The 16,384-nt window shown below is 54.5% G+C and overlaps 1 protein-coding gene and 1 long non-coding RNA gene across 2 annotated transcripts in view; one reads left to right on the top strand and one right to left on the bottom strand.

Moving 5' to 3' along the window:
• Positions 1–8,759: 8,759 nt before the first annotated feature.
• Positions 8,760–16,384, bottom strand: part of HTRA3 (HtrA serine peptidase 3) — a 35,973-nt gene continuing 28,348 nt past the window's right edge. The window contains exons 7-9 of the mRNA XM_046656353.1: positions 13,489–13,537; positions 11,612–11,707; positions 8,760–9,926 (exon numbers count right to left, since the gene is read on the bottom strand). Coding sequence (XP_046512309.1) covers positions 9,761–9,926; positions 11,612–11,707; positions 13,489–13,537 — 311 coding nt within the window. The 3' untranslated portion in view covers positions 8,760–9,760. The remainder of the gene's footprint in view (positions 9,927–11,611; positions 11,708–13,488; positions 13,538–16,384) is intronic.
• LOC124237094 (uncharacterized) lies at positions 9,933–13,097 on the top strand. The gene is made up of 3 exons (XR_006887943.1): positions 9,933–11,506; positions 11,798–11,925; positions 12,621–13,097. It is a non-coding gene; the product is annotated as an uncharacterized LOC124237094 (long non-coding RNA).

Below are 16,384 nucleotides of genomic sequence, written 5' to 3'. Positions count from 1 at the left end.
GGGGATGGAACTCTGAGGGCACGGAACTCCGAGGGGACGGAACTCCGAGGGGACGGGATTCCGAGGGGACGGAACATAGAGGGACGGAACTCAGAGGATGCCAGACACTGAGAATCCCGATGGGATGGCGGGACCAGCAGGGTTTGCTAGAATCTGCCCGACCTCTTGAAGCCCAGCAGCAGGCCGGGCCCTTGTCCTTGAAGCGTGGAGGAGGCCACGTGTGCGGGAGGAGGGGCTGGTGTCTGGACAGGAAGGTGGCACAGCCCCAGTTGGAATGCCGCATCCCTGGGGTGACTGTTCAATGATTACACATCGCATCTCTAGCATTCGAGTCCCCCAGGGCCCCAGGGGCTGAGTGCAGAGTGGGGCGTTCAGGTCAGAACGTCGGGTGGGACGAGCACAGACGCAAAGCTTCCTCGTGGCTGTGTCACCTGCTGCAGGTAGGTCTGACCTGGAGGCAAGGTGGACACAGGACAGACTCACTCTTCAGCACCCCTGGGTTTTGGGTCAGGGACATTCTGTTTCTCTAAAGGGTGGTTTTTTCTCTTTTATTTCAGCGAAGCAAACACACACGAAGGCCTTGCCAGCCCCTGGACTGGGGTGACCCGTGGTTTGTGGAGGTCTTCGCCTGCTTGGTCCTTTGTCAGGAGGTCAGCTCAGAGCTCAGCCCTGCAGGTGGCACGTCCCCCGTCCTGCGAGTGCGTTTGCATGTGGTGAGGGATATGCTGTGCCCAAGCTTTGCCCCCCAGAGACCCAGAGGTATCCCACCAAGGCCAAAGGGACGCTGTCCCCAGCCCCGCCGAGGCCAGGAACTCCGGGGAAGCTGTCGGCCGCAGAGCATCAAGGAGCAGTGCAGGTCGTTTGGAAGGTTCGTCTTCTGAACCAGGAGCAGGGGCGCGGCTGCTCTGGGGTGTCCCCTCTGAGCTGGACACTCAGACGTGTGATGCATTACGTCACATCACAGGCTGGCTACCTCTAGATCGTGTCGTTCATATTCGAGGTCAGAGAGTTTTTTATGCCTGTGACTGTCACTTCCCGGGAAATGGCGGTAAAGCGTCTTGAGGAATGGGAAGCGTTTTCTAACTTCACCAACACACGCTTCAGGCTAGAAGGGGGGAGGTCAGGCAATTGTTGTCGCAGCTCTGTGAGATGCAGATTAAAAGCTCCATTGTACAGATAGGGAAACTGAGGCTCAGAGACTTTACCAAGCTTGACAGAACCAGGATTTGGACCCAGGTCTTACCAGAGGAGTCTATGCTCCTTCTCTGCGCCAAGCCTTCCTCCATGGCCACAGGTCACGGCCTGGGGAGAGGGGCCACAGTGAGAAATCTAGAAACAAAACGAAAGACATTCTTAAGACGTCAGACCAGGTGTGTGCGTCTGCCTCCCTCTCTGTTCCCGGTCCCACTGAAATGACAGCAGAGAGGCACAAGGAGAAAAACTCAAAAAGCTGTTCAGGCCTGAACAGGGCCTACAAACCACTGAAGCTCCTGGAAAGTTTCTGGGGGACAAATAGCTGGGAGCAGAGGGGGCCCCAGCTGATGGAACTGGCTAAAGGAAGACTCGAGACGCGAGGGGAACCACCTGCAGGGCCGCCCAGGGTTTGCGGTGTGGAGCGTGCGGTGAGAAGAGGGAGAGAGAACAGGAGCTGAGCTTGAGTCCTATTTGCAGGTGAGCCGAGCCTGGTGGCGGAGAACGGCTATCTAGTCCTCTGTAGACGCCAGGTCTCCTGGGGGTGGTGGGGGGTGGCCCTCTTCATGTCATCGTTTGGACAGGACGGCAGCCTCCCTGCCCCCCCGCCCCCGCCCACCCGAGTGAGGCCCCGGCACCTACGGATCACAGGCAGCTTCTCTCTCAGCAGACAGGCTGGACACATCAGAGGAAACCCACACTGTCCTACGGTACTTAGTTAATTAGCCACGCCCCTAAGTGATACGTCCCAGGCACAAACAAGGACAGGCTGGCCCCAGAGGAGAAGCAGCAGCAGCCAGCGAGGACCAAATCAAATATCCAATGGAAAGGATCGACAAAGCCAAATCAGCGGGGAGGCTGAGGGGGCCAACAGCCGACTCCAGAGACAGCAGAGTCCTCTCTGTCCAGACAGTTGACTGACAGCAGGCTGATCACTGTCCCAGAGAGATTTGCATCCATAACACAAGAAGAGGTTAGCACATACAAAGGAAGCAGTCTGAGAACAAGACAGTTTGTGGACAAATTAAACAGAATAAATAGAAGGAAATCTTCCTGAATTTATATAGCCAAAGAAATGGGAAGCTGGGAGCAATGAAGAGGTAACAGCTAATAGCATATTCCGAGTGCACGTCGGATGCCAGGCACTGCTGTCAGCGCTTTAGTATTTAATCCCCAGATGGCAGTACGATTATCTCCATTTTCAGATGAGGAAACTGAGGAAGGAGAAGTTAAGTAAACTGGCCGTGGCCACCCAGCTAGAAAGTTGCAGAGCTGAAATCAAGTGCGGGTAGTCTGATCCCGGATGCTGTGCTCTACACACAATGCTATATTGCTTCTGGAACAACCCAGGAAGGCAACATCTGCCTAACAAGAGTTCCAGAAGAAAACAACCGGGATGATACAGCCAGAGCCGTGCCAGAGGGAAGTTTACACCTTTAAGAGCATATGCTAAAAAAGAAGAGAGGCCGATTAAACCCAAAGAAGGAAGTAGAAGAAAAGAACTAACGAAGGTAAGAGCAGAAAGTAGTGACATAGAAAACAAATATCCAATGGAAAGGATCAACAAAGCCAAATCTTCTTCTTCTTGTTTTGAGGAAGATTAGCCCTGAGCTAACATCTGCTGCCAATCCTCCTCTTTTTGCTGAGGAAGACTGGCCCTGAGCCAACATCCGTGCCCATCTTCCTCTACTTTAGGTGGGACGCCTACCACAGTGTGGCTTGACAGGCAGTGCCATGTCCACACCCAGGATCTGAACTGGCGAACCCTGGGCTGCCGAAGTGGAGCAGGTGAACTTAACCGCTGTGCCACTGGGCCCACCCCTGTTGTTTTTAAGAGGAATAAAATTTATAAGCTCCCAACAAGACTAATCAAGACAAAAAGAGAGAAGGCACAAATGGTGATGTCAAGAATGAAAATGGGACATAACTGGAGAATGGAAAGTGTTAAAGAAAGAAAAAGAGGAAATTACGAACGACTTTATGTCAATATTTTGAAAACTTAGATGAAATGAACACATTGCCATAGAAATACAACTTAGCTAAGCTGACACAAGAAGAAATAGAAAATATGAACAGTTCTGTGTCTATTAAAGAAATAGAATCCACTATTTAAACAAAGGAAAACTCCAAGAATAGATGCCTATTTTTAAATTCTATCACTATTTAAGAGAGAACTAATGCCAGTCTTACACGGACTCTCCCAGAGGACAGAAAAAGAGTAAACACTGCCCGAGTCAGTCTATGAGGTCAGAGCAAGCCTGAGCACACTCCAAGGTGGCCATCAGGAAAAAGGAAATTAGAGGCCAGCTGTACCTAGGAACACAAAAATATCAGGCAAAATCTCAGCAAAAATATTTAAAAAGGAGAATACATCCTAATAAAACGTCCAGTAATGCAACGTTGGTGAACCATTTCTGTATCAATGTATTTCACTACATCCACAGAACAAAGGAGGAAATAATTTAATCATTTTTGTAGAAGCAGAAAAATCTTCTGTTAAAATTCAGTTTTCTTGAATAAGAAAAACTCTTAGCAACTGGGAGTAAAAGAGAACTTAAGCTAATAAAGGGTAACTACAAAAAACCCAAAGCAAACATATTCAATGGCGTAATGCTGAAAGTCTCCTTTGGGATCAGGAACAAGATTAAGAAGTCTGTTATCATTAATTCTCTGCAACATTGAACGAGAGGTTTTAGCCAGCGCAGTATGGCAAGAAGAAGAAATAAAAGGTGTTAGGATTGGGAAGGAAGAATTAAAACTCCTTATTTATAAATGACGTGGTTGAGTAGATAGAAATTCCAAAATAACCTACAGATACATTGTTTGAATTAGCTGGTGACTTTGGCAAGGTTGCTGGATATAAGGTTAGTATAAAAAAATCATTAAAAATAAGAAGAAATAATAAAAACAAGTCTTTACATCAGCAACAGTTAGAAAACTAAAAATGTGGAGCTATATACAATATCCAATATAAGATATCTACACAGAAAACTATACAACACTATTGGGAGAAATTAAGGAAAATTTAAATAAATGGGGGAATACTCATGTTCATGTATTAGAAGCCTGAATGTCATAAACATGTCACCTCTCTGGAACTGACCTAGAGATTCAGTGCCATTCTAATCACATTGACAAGACGTGGAGCTGGATAAACTTGTTCTAACCCATGTGCAGAAAAGCAGAGTCAAGACCAGCCAAGCAGCCTTGGAGCAAAAGTACCAGGTGGCTGCTTTCATGTAGCAGATAACGCAGTGTTTCACAAAGCTCAAGCAATTAAGACGGGGGCACTGGGCAAGGACAGAAAGGTCAATAGGACGACGGCATCCAGAAGCAGACCTACACACATATATATCTGGGAGCTTGGTTTACGACAAAGGAGGAGAGAATTGCCCTTTAAATACTCTAGGGGGCAATTAGATATTCGTATGTCCAGATGGAAAAACCTCTCCTTTGCACCATCCACAAAAGTCAGTTCCAGCTGGATTGTGCATCTAAACGTGAATGTAAGACAGCAAAGCTTCAGCAAGACGACAGTGTCTCCTGCTTCCAGGAGTCCCTGTATCTTCAGCCCCTTCCCCTGCCACCACACTGTCACATCTTCTGCTCTGACCTTCCTGCCTCCCTTTAAAAGGACTCTGTGGTGACTTGGGGCCCAACAGAGAACCCAGGATCACCTCCCATCTCAGGAGCCCTCACTTGATCACAGCTGCACGGTCCCTTTGGCCACGTGAGGTTTCACTCCCAGGTTTCGGGGGTTATGATGTGGATACCTGTGGGGACATTTTTCAGCCCAGCCACAGAGGGGATGGTCATTGGGAATGAAGCAGGCCCAGGGGAGCCCAGGAGAGGAGAGAGAGCAGCTGGCACAAAGGCCGGGGCTGAGAAAAGGAGTGGAGAGGACAGGGAGGAGAGCAGCCGGGGATCCTGGAAGGCCTGGTGAACACCAACCAAGAGCAGAGCCGCTGAGCCGGGGAGATGAGAGTCTCCGGGGGGAGGGGAGGGAAGTGACTGGAGGCGGGACGCTGTGTATAGACGCAGAGCTGGGGCAGGTGTGGGCAGGCGGGCCCCAGCCCCGGGCACCCCAGGCACTGCTCCAGGCTGGGGTAACAGTGCCAGCTCCCCTGCTGTCTCCCTCGACTCTGACCCGTTCCAGAATTTCCATCTTGGGTCACCATGCTCTGGATCCGCTAATCCTGGAGGGGCCAGGGAGGGACTCTGGAGGGGAGCAGCCGCCCCTCCTGGAGATCCTGGCGCGGCCCCACGGCTTGGGCAGTGGAGGTGGGTCCTGCAGCAGCTTCAGCCACAGCTGCCTGCTCCAGCCCAGCCTGAGGGGCAGCCAGGAGCTCAGCCCTGGGCCCCTGGAGGCAGCCGCGAGCTCACGTGTGACCCCCAAGTCCTTCTTTCTGGGCCTCAGGTTCCGCCTCTGTCCAGTGGGGTGTTTGGTCACAGGGAGCTGTGACGCTCCTCCGGGCTTGTCCTTCTGGAGTTCCAGGAGTCTGTGGGACGCTGGGCTGGAACAGGGGTCTGCTCCCTGCAGGAGCTGGCCTCATCAGCACTCTGTTTACAGCTTCCAGGACTGACAGTGGAGGGTGGGCTGCGGGCCCAGCCCTGGGGGTTGGGCCAGGAGCCTGGAGGGTTGCACAATGGATGGCTCTGGCGGCAGCTGGTCGGCTCCAAAAAAGTTGTTTTTCACCAAGTGCAGCTGGAGGAGCCGCTGGGAGGCCAGCTCTGCCTGGCCGGGGGCGAGCAGCTGGCAGAGGACAGAGGCCTGGAGCACCACAGAGCCCACTTCCACGACTGCAGGGCCAGCCGGGGCCAGCGAGTGGGCAGCCCCCAGCGTCGGGTGAGGGTCCCTCCTCCTGGGGGTGCAACCACCGGCCCCGCTGGATGCAGAAGCTCGGAGCTGAGGGCCCCGCAGAGGTCAGCCAGAGAGGGACAGAGGCCACTGCCCAGGCCGCTGACTCCGGAGCCCAGAGCTCCCCATATCCACCCACCCATTTCACACATGGACCACCTGAGGCCAGTGGGGGTCGGCCATGGTCAGCTGGGAGCTGGTGGCGGGGAGTGAGAGGATGTGAAGTGACATTTCGGGGCAGACCCTGAGTCAGGAACCTTCTTTGTGACATCTAGTCCACTGCTTACTGCAGCAGACAGGGCCTGGCTTCCACCTGGCCCCCTCTGAGCAGCAGCCACCCCCCGAGGCCTGAGCCTGCCCCTGCCCCTCCCTCACTGCTCCAGACCTCAGGGCTAAGGAAGGTCTGTGAAATGCCCTGGGGTGGGAGCCAGTGGCCTGTCTGGGGCTCTGGAAATGTGTGGACCGATGGGCATTCACTGGGCAGGTGCATGCCCCCACCATGCCCCTAGCACCTCCGAGCTCACCTGCAGCCATGAGGGACAGCTCTGGGCTGGCTGTCGGATGGAGCCTGCATCCCTCTGCCCCTCCACCTGAGGGTCTCTCCAGCACCACAGACGCTAGCTCAGCCTTGGGTAGGGCAGCCAGAATGCCCGGGACCTGACACCCCCCAGGGCAGGCCCCGTGCATGTGGGAGGGAGAGAGGAAGGTGTCTGTGGGTGCACACGGCCGGCCCCCCACGCCCGGGGGTGGCCTCCCAGCTCATCTGCATGGTTCCTCAGAGCATCTCCAGAAGTACCAGCTCAGGGCCACGCGCCTCATCTGGCTGCTCTCCCCGCTGCCTCAGTCTCCGTGCTGTGGACTGGATTGTGTCCACCCAGGATGCCCAAGCCATAACCCCAGTGATGCAGAGGTGGGGCCTTTGGGAGGTGAGTAGGGCCAGGCAAGGCAGCCGGCTTCATGACGAGGCTGCTGCCCTCACAAGAAGCGACGCGAGAGGCCCAAGCCCACCCCCAGCGTGTGAGCGCACACTACAGCCAGCCAGGACCCTGCCTGGCGACAGAATGGACCCCGCCTCCATCTTCCAGATCCCTCTAAGCCGCCTGGCCCTGGGCAAGTTCACGGCTTGGCTCTCAACGCCTGGCTTCCAGCTTATCCTCTCCCGAGTTCAGGCCCACACACCGGCGGCCTCGTCCAGACTCCTGCCCCACGCCTGCCCCGGCTCCTTACTCTCAGGAGCCTTGGTCTGCAGCCTCATTCCTGCAGCATCCTGCAGGGCGTGTGGGGAAAGCCCGGTGGGAGTGACAGGAGAGGCCTGGGAGGGTGGACGGACTTTGGGCATCAGGACTGTTCTAGATTCGGGGTGGGCAGGGACAAAGTGGGGTTGGGATGGCACCCGGCCTGCTGGGTTTGGCCCACTCTGGGTGGGAGCGGAGGGATGGGGGCGGGCTGGGAGGTGGGCAGCCCCACGGGGTGGGCTGAACCAGGCTCCTGGCTAGGCTCTGACTTCTCTAGAAGATGCTGACAGTGGGACGGGCTCCACTGTCCGAGGCCAGATCAGGATAGACTGGGGTGGGGGGATGGACGGAGGCACAGTGGGATTGGGAGGCATCTGACAGGGCCGCCTCTGTGCCGGGCCCCCTGCTTCCCCAGCAGGGCCTGGTGCGGCTGGAGAGTGGGGGTTCTCAGTTCACATGACAATCTGAGCCTGGGGGTTGTGACTCTGAGATGGTGAAAAGATCACAGCGTCCACATTAACGAGCTGCTGGGGACCGTTCTGGGTCCTTTTCTGCACCAGGTGCTGTTGCTCTTTGGTCTGATGCCCCCCATCTGGCCGGCTGCAGTGCTCACAGCCAGCCACACCCAGTGTGACCAACGCCCGGCACGCCAGTCTCCAGGGATCTCCTGCAGGTCACTCCTAGGTAACAAATAGGATTCCGGCCGCTGCCATGGCCACCTGAAGCATCTCCTACGATCAGCCCCGTGGTGGGGTCATCTGGACCCTTGACTCTCACACTTTCAGAGCTTGGAGGGGCTTGAAGTTCTGCAGTTCACCCCCCAACCCCGAGCAAGAGAAGGTGGCCTGTGGTCACACAGCTGCCCAGATGCCAGCTGAGGACAGACCGTGCTCCTCAGCAAGGGCTGGCCCAGGGGGCCTCGATCCTTCTGGGCTCGGCGGTCCAGAACACAGGCCGGGCCCCTCGGCCTTGGTCCCAACACCTCCACTTCTACCCGAGGAGCTCGCCCTGGGCAAGTCCTAGCTCTCAGCGCCCTGCTTGCAGCCCCACCCCCGCCATGGCCGTGTCCCTGCTTTGTCTCTTTCTGCCTCATTCCCCGAGGCTGGGCGGCTTTCGGTGAGGGGGACACGGAGCAGACACAGGGAAAGCTCTCTCAGCCACTGGCACGCTCAGCTGGGGCTCTCTGTAAGCCAGGCACCTTACCAGCTGCTCCAGCTACCAGGACATCGGTGGTCCCAGTGTCCCTCCGGACAGGGGGAGAGGCCAGGGCAGGGGCAGGGGGTGTCTTGACTGAGGCCACGGAGCCGGAATAAGTGGGGGAGCTAGGAGCCAAGCGGCCGGGCAGCTGCTGTGTGGGGCTGTCTTTGGGCTCGAGGCGGTTTCCCAGGTCTTCATGCCTCCTGATGGCTGTGGTCTCAGGAAAAGCTGTGGCCGGTGGGGGTCGGGCAGCCCCAAAGACCCTGCTGGCTCAGCACTGCGCACTTGTAAACTTTAATTTCCATACAGTAGAGAAACTTACAGTACAGGCAACATGGGGAATCAACGCACAGCGAAGCTCACGACCACACCTAGAAACACGCGCCCGGCTGCTGGGTGCCTCCCGCTGCCGCTCAGGGGCGAGTCCGCAGTCAGCTGCTCCATCCAGAACAGCTCAGGGAGGCAAAGCTGGCTCAGTCCTTGCAGTCCCCTCCCCTGGCAGGTCCCAGCTTCCTCCCCGCTCTGCTCCACAGTCACCTCCAGGAGGACACGCCTGCCTCCCAGAGTATGTCAGACACACTCTGCTTTCCTCCAGCTTCGCTCCCGCCTGGGAAGGGGGAGCATCAGCACCGGCCACAGGGCTGGACTGGGCAGCCGGGGAACATCCCCTCGGTGCCTCCTCAAGGGGGGTCAGAAGTGGCCTGCCCACCGGGGGCTCCAGGCTGGCGGGGCAGACAGCCCTGGGCATTCAACGTGGTGGGCGCTGCGGTACTGGGCTCGGGGGCGGGGGCCTGGGAGGTGTTCCCAGGGGAGGAGGAGGCTTGAGAGCTGAGACCTGAGCAGGTGGGAGTCGGTGGTGCCGGGAGGGTGGGATAGGAGGATGGTGGGCATTTCAGACAGAGGGATCGACAGGGCAAAGGCAGGAAGGTGGGAGAGGGGCTGGGACTTCCAGGGACTACAGAGGAGTTTTCTAGATCTCCCGAGAACTTGGAAGGTGGCTCTCAGGAGCATTTGTATGGGAGACATTGGGCTGGCCCCCTGGGCACCATGATGTGGGAGCCAATGCTCCCCAAAGGCTGAGATGTGGCCCCTGGCCAAGCCCAGCCCATGGCTCTGCCCCTGGACGGCCCGGAGGAGGCTGCTGGCTCTGCTGAGGACCGACCTCGGTCCTTCGTCCTGATCCTGCGGTGGCCGGTGGTTCTGGACGGAACCGCTCGGCCGGCGCCCGTCCTCGACTGCAGGCTTTGGAGCTCGGCGATGGAGGCAGGCGGCCGCACCTTCACACGACCACCTCGGGTGCAATGCTGAAGAGCAGGTCGTCATTGCCCCTCCGCACCTCCAGCAGCAGCGGGGACTCGTTGAGGACGGCCTCCTGCAGCTCGCTGGAGTCCGCCAGGGGGCGCCCGTTGACCTTGACAATGATGTCGCCATCTTGGATGCCCCCTCTGCCAACAGGAGAGACACAGAGTCACCCCAACGCCCCACAAGGCTGGCCTGGGTCGGGGCACAATCCACTTTAACAGCAGTGATTCACCAGAAATCATCTCAACAGGTAAGGACAGAGCCCTGACAGCAAGGCTCTCGCGCCAGGTGGAAACCAGGGTCCTAGATGGGCAAGCACTTTCTCGGCCTGCTCTTCCACACCTCCGAAGGGCTGGTTCAAGCTCTGCCTGCAGCCCTCCTAGCTGGGCAGCCTCGGGCCAGGCACTTTGCCCCTTTGAGCCTCAGTTTCCACATCTGCAGTCTTACGTGGGAACATACTTTGCAAATTACAATGAGGCCCAGGGCCTTGATCCTAACGTTGCTGCCATTACTAAGACGGGTGCAGAAGAGGCAGAGCTCGCTGCCCGGCCTCCCTCCTGCACCTGCCTCGCCGCCGCCTTCCCCTCCACCCAGGATAAGGCAAGGTGGTGTGGTGGTTAGACACGTGGGTGCCAGTGCCAAGATCCACACGTGCCGGCGGTGTGGCCTGGGAGGAGTACTTCTCTAAGCCTCAGTTTCCATCTGGAAACGGAGTAGCAGCCTGAGGGGCTGCACGGAGGATAAGGCAGACAACGCGTGGGGAACGCCTGGCTCACACCGCCGCCAGGCTCAGCGGTGCCACCGTCCCCACTGATCTCATTCCCCGGCTCTCGGGCGCCCTGCGCGTGGCCGCTCCTGGAACCACCGCTGCAGAGTCAGCAGTGTGCAGCAAGCCCGATCGACAGCCTGAGTTTGGTGGCTCTTCTGTGGCTTCACAGGTCTGTATTTCTACCATTTCCCCTGCGCCGCTGGAGGCTGAGCATGGTGCTATCTGTGTTCATCACAGAAGGGCATGTGGGGCTGCCTCCTCCGCACGGCCTCCTGAAGCAGCAGAGTTTATGAAACAGGCAGAGGGTTCCTGTTTGGCCAAAGGGGCCGTGGGGGCTGGGGCCGGCCCCTCCCACCCATGCCCTGCCTCGCCCCCAACAGCAGCCAGAGCCCAGCACGGACTCCCTGCAGCTCAGGAATTACAGGTTAGAAGCACTGAGCTAATGCAGCCCGCCCACCATGCTGATGGAGACCCAGCGCACAGGAGGGAAGCGACCTCCTCCGAGCCGTCTAGGGGACCGACAGATCCCTCACGTGTGGTAACCTCGCCGCACGGTCTGCCTCAGCTCCCGGGGTCGCAACTTCAACCTTTCTCTAGTTCTTGGCGGTTTCAAAGAAAGCAATGCTTTATTTCATTTGATCTTGACAACTCTCCCCAGGGTAGAGAGGGCTGAGTCATGCCCACTTTGTGGAAGAGGGAACAGGTCCAGGGAGACACAGGCTGGCCCGCTGGGCTGGGGAGAGTCAGCCTGGAGCGGCTTCGCTCAGGCGGGGCCTCCCCGCTCTGTCTCCCCAGACCTGACGGAAAGGATGTTCTGGGCCAGGAAAGGGCACGGCCAAGACTCTAAAGCATATTTCATCCCTCCAGCCTGGCCCGGGCTTAGTGAACAGGCCAGAATCCCACCCGCCACTTCCACATCATGTCACATTGCCAAGAAGAACAAGGTCATTCAAGGTCAGTGAAGCAGGCCCAGCCCAGGCCCCATGCCCACCCACCCCGCCCGCCGGCATGTCTGACCTCCTCTCATCTGGGCTCCCTGTGTCCTCTGGTGGCACCTACCTCTGAGAAGGTGAATTTGGAACAACCTCTTGCACATAAATGCCACTGCTGACCGTCGGAAGGTCTGGGTTGCTGGCCTTTAGTTCCTCCAGCAAACTGAAAGGACAGTTCCGCTGTTAAAGGGCAGCTTCTGCCTCTAAACTGACTCCTTGGTACGAAGCTGCCCCCTCCTCCCTCCACCACCAGGCTGGACAAGGAGCCTCCTCCGGGCTCCCGCCCACACCGCCGTCCTGCCTCGGACAACTCTGGGTCGTCACTGGCTCTTGTCTGTGTCCCCTACTCGACACGGCTCCTCCAGAGAAACCTCAGTGAAGGTGGGTGGCTAGCAGTGTGGACAGGGGAGGACGATGGACACACGGGAGGATGGGGGAGGAGGGATGAGAGCAAGGAAGGAAAGGAAGAGGGATAGATGGACGGATGGAAGGAAGGAATGACGGATAAATGGACAGTTGGAAGGAGGGATGAACAGACAATGGATGAGTGATGGAATGGATAGAAGACTGGATGGCTGGTGTGATGGCTGGTGTGATGGCCGGATGAAAGAAAGAAAGGACACATTTAAAAGATAAACTGGGGGGCCAGCCCAGTGGCGTAGTGGTTAAGTTTGTGTGCTCCACTTTGGTGGCCCAGGGTTCGCAGGTTCGGATCTCGGGTGCAGACCTAGCACTGCTTGTCAAGCCACGCTGTGGTGGCATCCCACATAAAATAGAGGAAGATTGGCACAGATGTTAGCTCAGGGCCAATCTTCCTCACACACACCGACACAAAAAAGGTATATTGGTCTTGATTACAAATTGCCTTCAGATTTAATCCCTAGATTACGAGCTGCTGGAACAGGAGGAAGATCATTTCAGGGACTGTGTGGGGTTGAGCGTGTGGCCAGTTGAACGGTTCTTCCCTGAGCTCCCCAGTGCAGTGACCTCTTTCTCCTTTCAATCCTTGCATTTTCCTCCCTGCCTGCCTCCCTTCCCTCCTTGCTCTCCCTCCTCCTCCCCACCCCCTTCTTTAGATCACTCATTCAGGATTTCCAGGCACCCACTCTGTCGTACAGCTGGTGCTGGGATGGAGCAGAGGGACGAGGAGGACACAGTCCTCACTCCCAAGGAGCGCACGGTCAAGGTGGAGGGGCACGGACGGGCAATTCCAAGACCATGGGACCACTGTGGTGCTGGGGAGGGAAGCACCTCCTCCCGCTTGAGTGGCCTGGGAGGTAGGATAGTGTCCCACAAAATTCGTGTCCACCCCTGACCTCAGAATGTGACCTTGTTTGGAGACAGGGTCTTAGCAGATGCAAGTGGTTAAGGGTCTCAAGAGGACATCGTCCTGACTCAGGTGGGCCCTACATCCAAAGACTGACGTTTTCATAAGAGAAAGGAGAGGGAGGGCTGGACACAGACACACGGGGAGGAGCCACATGACAACAGAGGCAGAGCCTGGAGTGACGCAACTACAACCCAAGAAACCGGAGCCACCAGGAGCTGGGAGAGGCAGGGCGGACCGCCCCCCCCACCCCCGCCAGAGCCTTCAGTGGGAGCACAGCCCTGCTGACACCTTCATTTTGGACTCTGGCCTCTAGAACTGTGAGAGAACGAATTTCTGTTGTTTCAAGCCACCACGTTTGCAGTAATTTGTTATGGCAGCCACAGGAAACTAATCTAGGAGGCTTCCTGGGGGAGGGGGCACCTGAATGGAGTCCTGAAGGAGCCGAAGGAATCTATTAGGCAAAGGAGGGAAAGGCATCCCAGGCAGAGGGACAGGCCAGAGCAAAGCTCAGAAGCCTAAGTGCGTCTGGCCCACTGGAGCCCTGCAGGTGGCCGGGAGAGGCCAGGCCGGGGTCTGGGAGGAGAATGGAGGGGCAGCAGGGGGCAGACAGTCACCTGGGTGTGATGGTCCGCATGCGTATGCCGATGAAGCGCTTCTTCCAGTCTGGAAACAAAGACCACAGGACTCAGTTAGAGCATCATGAAGATCATCGAGCAGAGATGCCCCAGGAGCAGACGGCAGCAGGAGCCACTGCCTGGGCCAACCCAGCCCCCTGTGGTCAGGCACCCAGAGCCTAGAGCCACTTCTGTCCTCCAGGCTGCTCTTGAAGGGCTGGGTGATGTTCTCACTCTGGTCTGGTAGCTCCATGCCACCCTCACTCTCAGGCACCATCAACCACATCACTCCCATATCCACTGTCCTGCTGAGCTCCACACCCAGCCCCCAGCAGCCAGCAGGGCTCCCTCTCCAGCCACCACCCGCAGTCTCCCCAAACTTGCCTTGCTCAGATCTGGACTCGTCATCTCCCCACCTTCCCATAAATAATAATATTAATCCTTGACGCCCAGTGAGCACCACCCGTGTGCCCGGCCGGTCCTTTAGTTGGAGCGTGATACACACAGCTCACCTCTCTCCCACAACTGCTCCAGACTGTGACTTAGCTGATGTCTTAGACCCAGAAATAGCATTTGCATATTCTGAACCATAAAACAAGTCTCAGCACACTTCTAAAATTTCATCACATAAAAGTATGCTCTCTGACTGCACTGGAATTAAACTAGAAATCAATAATGGAAAGGTCTTTACAAGATTCCCAATAACTTAAAAACTAAATGACACACTTCTAAACAACACATCTTCAAAGAAGAAATCAAAAAGGGAATTAGAAAGTATTTAAAATGAAATAAAAATGAATATACAGCATATCAAAATTTGTGAGATCTAGGTAAAGCAGCACTTAGAGGGAAACTAATACCCTAAACACTAGAAAAGAAGAAAGTTCTCAAATCAATGACCTCAGCCTTCTCCTTAAAAACTAGAAAAAAGAAGATAAAATGAAATCCAATGTAAACGGAAGAAAGGAAATAATAAAGCATAGAAATCAATGAAATAGGAAAGAGAAATATGACAGAGAAAATAAAAACCAAAAGCTGATTCTTTGAGATCAATAATATTGATAATCTTTTAGCCAGACTTATCAGGAAAAAAGAGAAAAGACACAAACATTGATAGGAATGAGAGTGGTGACATCACTACAAATTCTACAGGTATTAAAAGGATAATAAGAGACTATTAAGAACAATTTGATCCCAATAAATTTGACAACTTACATAAAACAGACAAATTTCCCAAAATTTCCAAACTACCAAAGTTCAATCAAGAAGAAATAGAGCACCTGAATAGCCCTATATTTGTTAAAGAAATTGAAATTGTGTTAAAAGTCTTCCCATAGAGAAACTTCAGGCCCAGAGGGTCTCACAGGAGAATTATATACATGTTTAAGGAAGAAATAGTATCAATTCTACCCAAACTCCTCTAGAAAACTAAAAATAAGTGAATTCTTCTGTGATCTTGTAATTTATAATAAGAAATAGATATTTTGGTCTTCATCCATGGTTCCTAGCACCTAGTTCCTAAAACTTTTGTGATTTCCTAAGTGAGAAAAGCTATAAGGGGCATCTTTTGCTCCCAGCTCCTGAAATAGCTCCAGAGCTATAAAGGTGAAATGGGTTTTTGTTATTCAGAATAAGTCCCTTTCAACCACACGTGCGTTTATGTGAAGGAGGTGGCTTTTGGAAAGCTCCTAAGGACGGGGGCTGGTCGCCAGGAGAACCAACCATGTAATTAGAGGCTTGGAACTTTCAGCGCTTGCCCTCCCTACCCCAACTCTGGGGAGGGGAGAGGGGCTGGATGTTGAATCAATCACCAATGGCCAATGATTTAATCAATCACGCCTACGTAATGAGGCCTCCATAAAACCCCAAAAGGACAGGTTGGAAGAGCTTCTGGGTTGGTGGCCATGTGGAGGTGCTGTGAGAGTGGTGCCCCCGGAGAGCGTGTGGAAGCTCTGCACCCCGGCCCCGTACCCCACCTGTGTGTCTCTTCCATTGGGCTGTTCCTGAGTCATAAACTTTTATAACAAACTGGCAATCTAGTAAGTAAACTATTTGCTGAGTTCTTTGAGCCTCTCTAGCAAATGACTGACAAGGAGGGGATCATGGGAAACTCTGACTTATAGCCACAGGTGACAACCTGGACTTGTGATGCCATGTATGTGAAGGTGGGTGGGGGAAGGCTCTGGGACTGAGCCCTTAACCTGTGGGGCCTGATGCTATCTCCAGGTACACAGTGTCAGAATTGGGTTAAAGTGAAGGACACCCAGCTTGGTGTGGGAAAACCTCACACATTTGGTGACCGGAAGTGTTGGAAGTGAAGTGGTGTAGTAGAGAACTGACAGCAGAGGGGTGTCTTTCCTAAACAACTTCTCAACTCATTATCCTAACACCAAACCAGAAAAGAAAACTAGACCAACATTCCTCATGAAGATAGATGCAAAAAATCTTCACGTGTTTTCAGCAAATAAAATCCAACAATACACAAAAAGGAGGATACATCATGACGAAGTGAAGTTTATGTCAGGAATGCAAGGATGGTTCACACTCAAAAATCAACAAATGCAATTTACCCGATTAACAGACTAAACAGGAAAACCATCATCTCAAAAGATGCAGAAAAAGTATCTGGCAAAAATCTCACATCTATTCCGAATAAAAACTAGAAATAAAAGGGAACGTTTTCAACCTGATAAAGGGTGCCTATGAAAAACCTTTAGTTACCATCATACTTAATGGGAGAGACTAGAGATTTCTCCCTGAGATCAGGAACGAGGCAGGGATGTCCACTCTCACCACTTGCATGCAGTATTTTGTGGGAGGGTCTAGCCAGGCAGGAAAGGAAAAGGAATCCATACTGGAAAGAAAGAAGTAAAACCGTCTTTATTCACAAACTACA

The sequence above is a fragment of the Equus quagga genome, chromosome 3, assembly GCF_021613505.1.
Source record: "Equus quagga isolate Etosha38 chromosome 3, UCLA_HA_Equagga_1.0, whole genome shotgun sequence".
Classification (NCBI taxonomy): Eukaryota; Metazoa; Chordata; class Mammalia; order Perissodactyla; family Equidae; genus Equus; species Equus quagga.
Note: the sequence above shows the minus strand (reverse complement) of the source record. Positions and strands in the feature narration are given on the sequence as shown.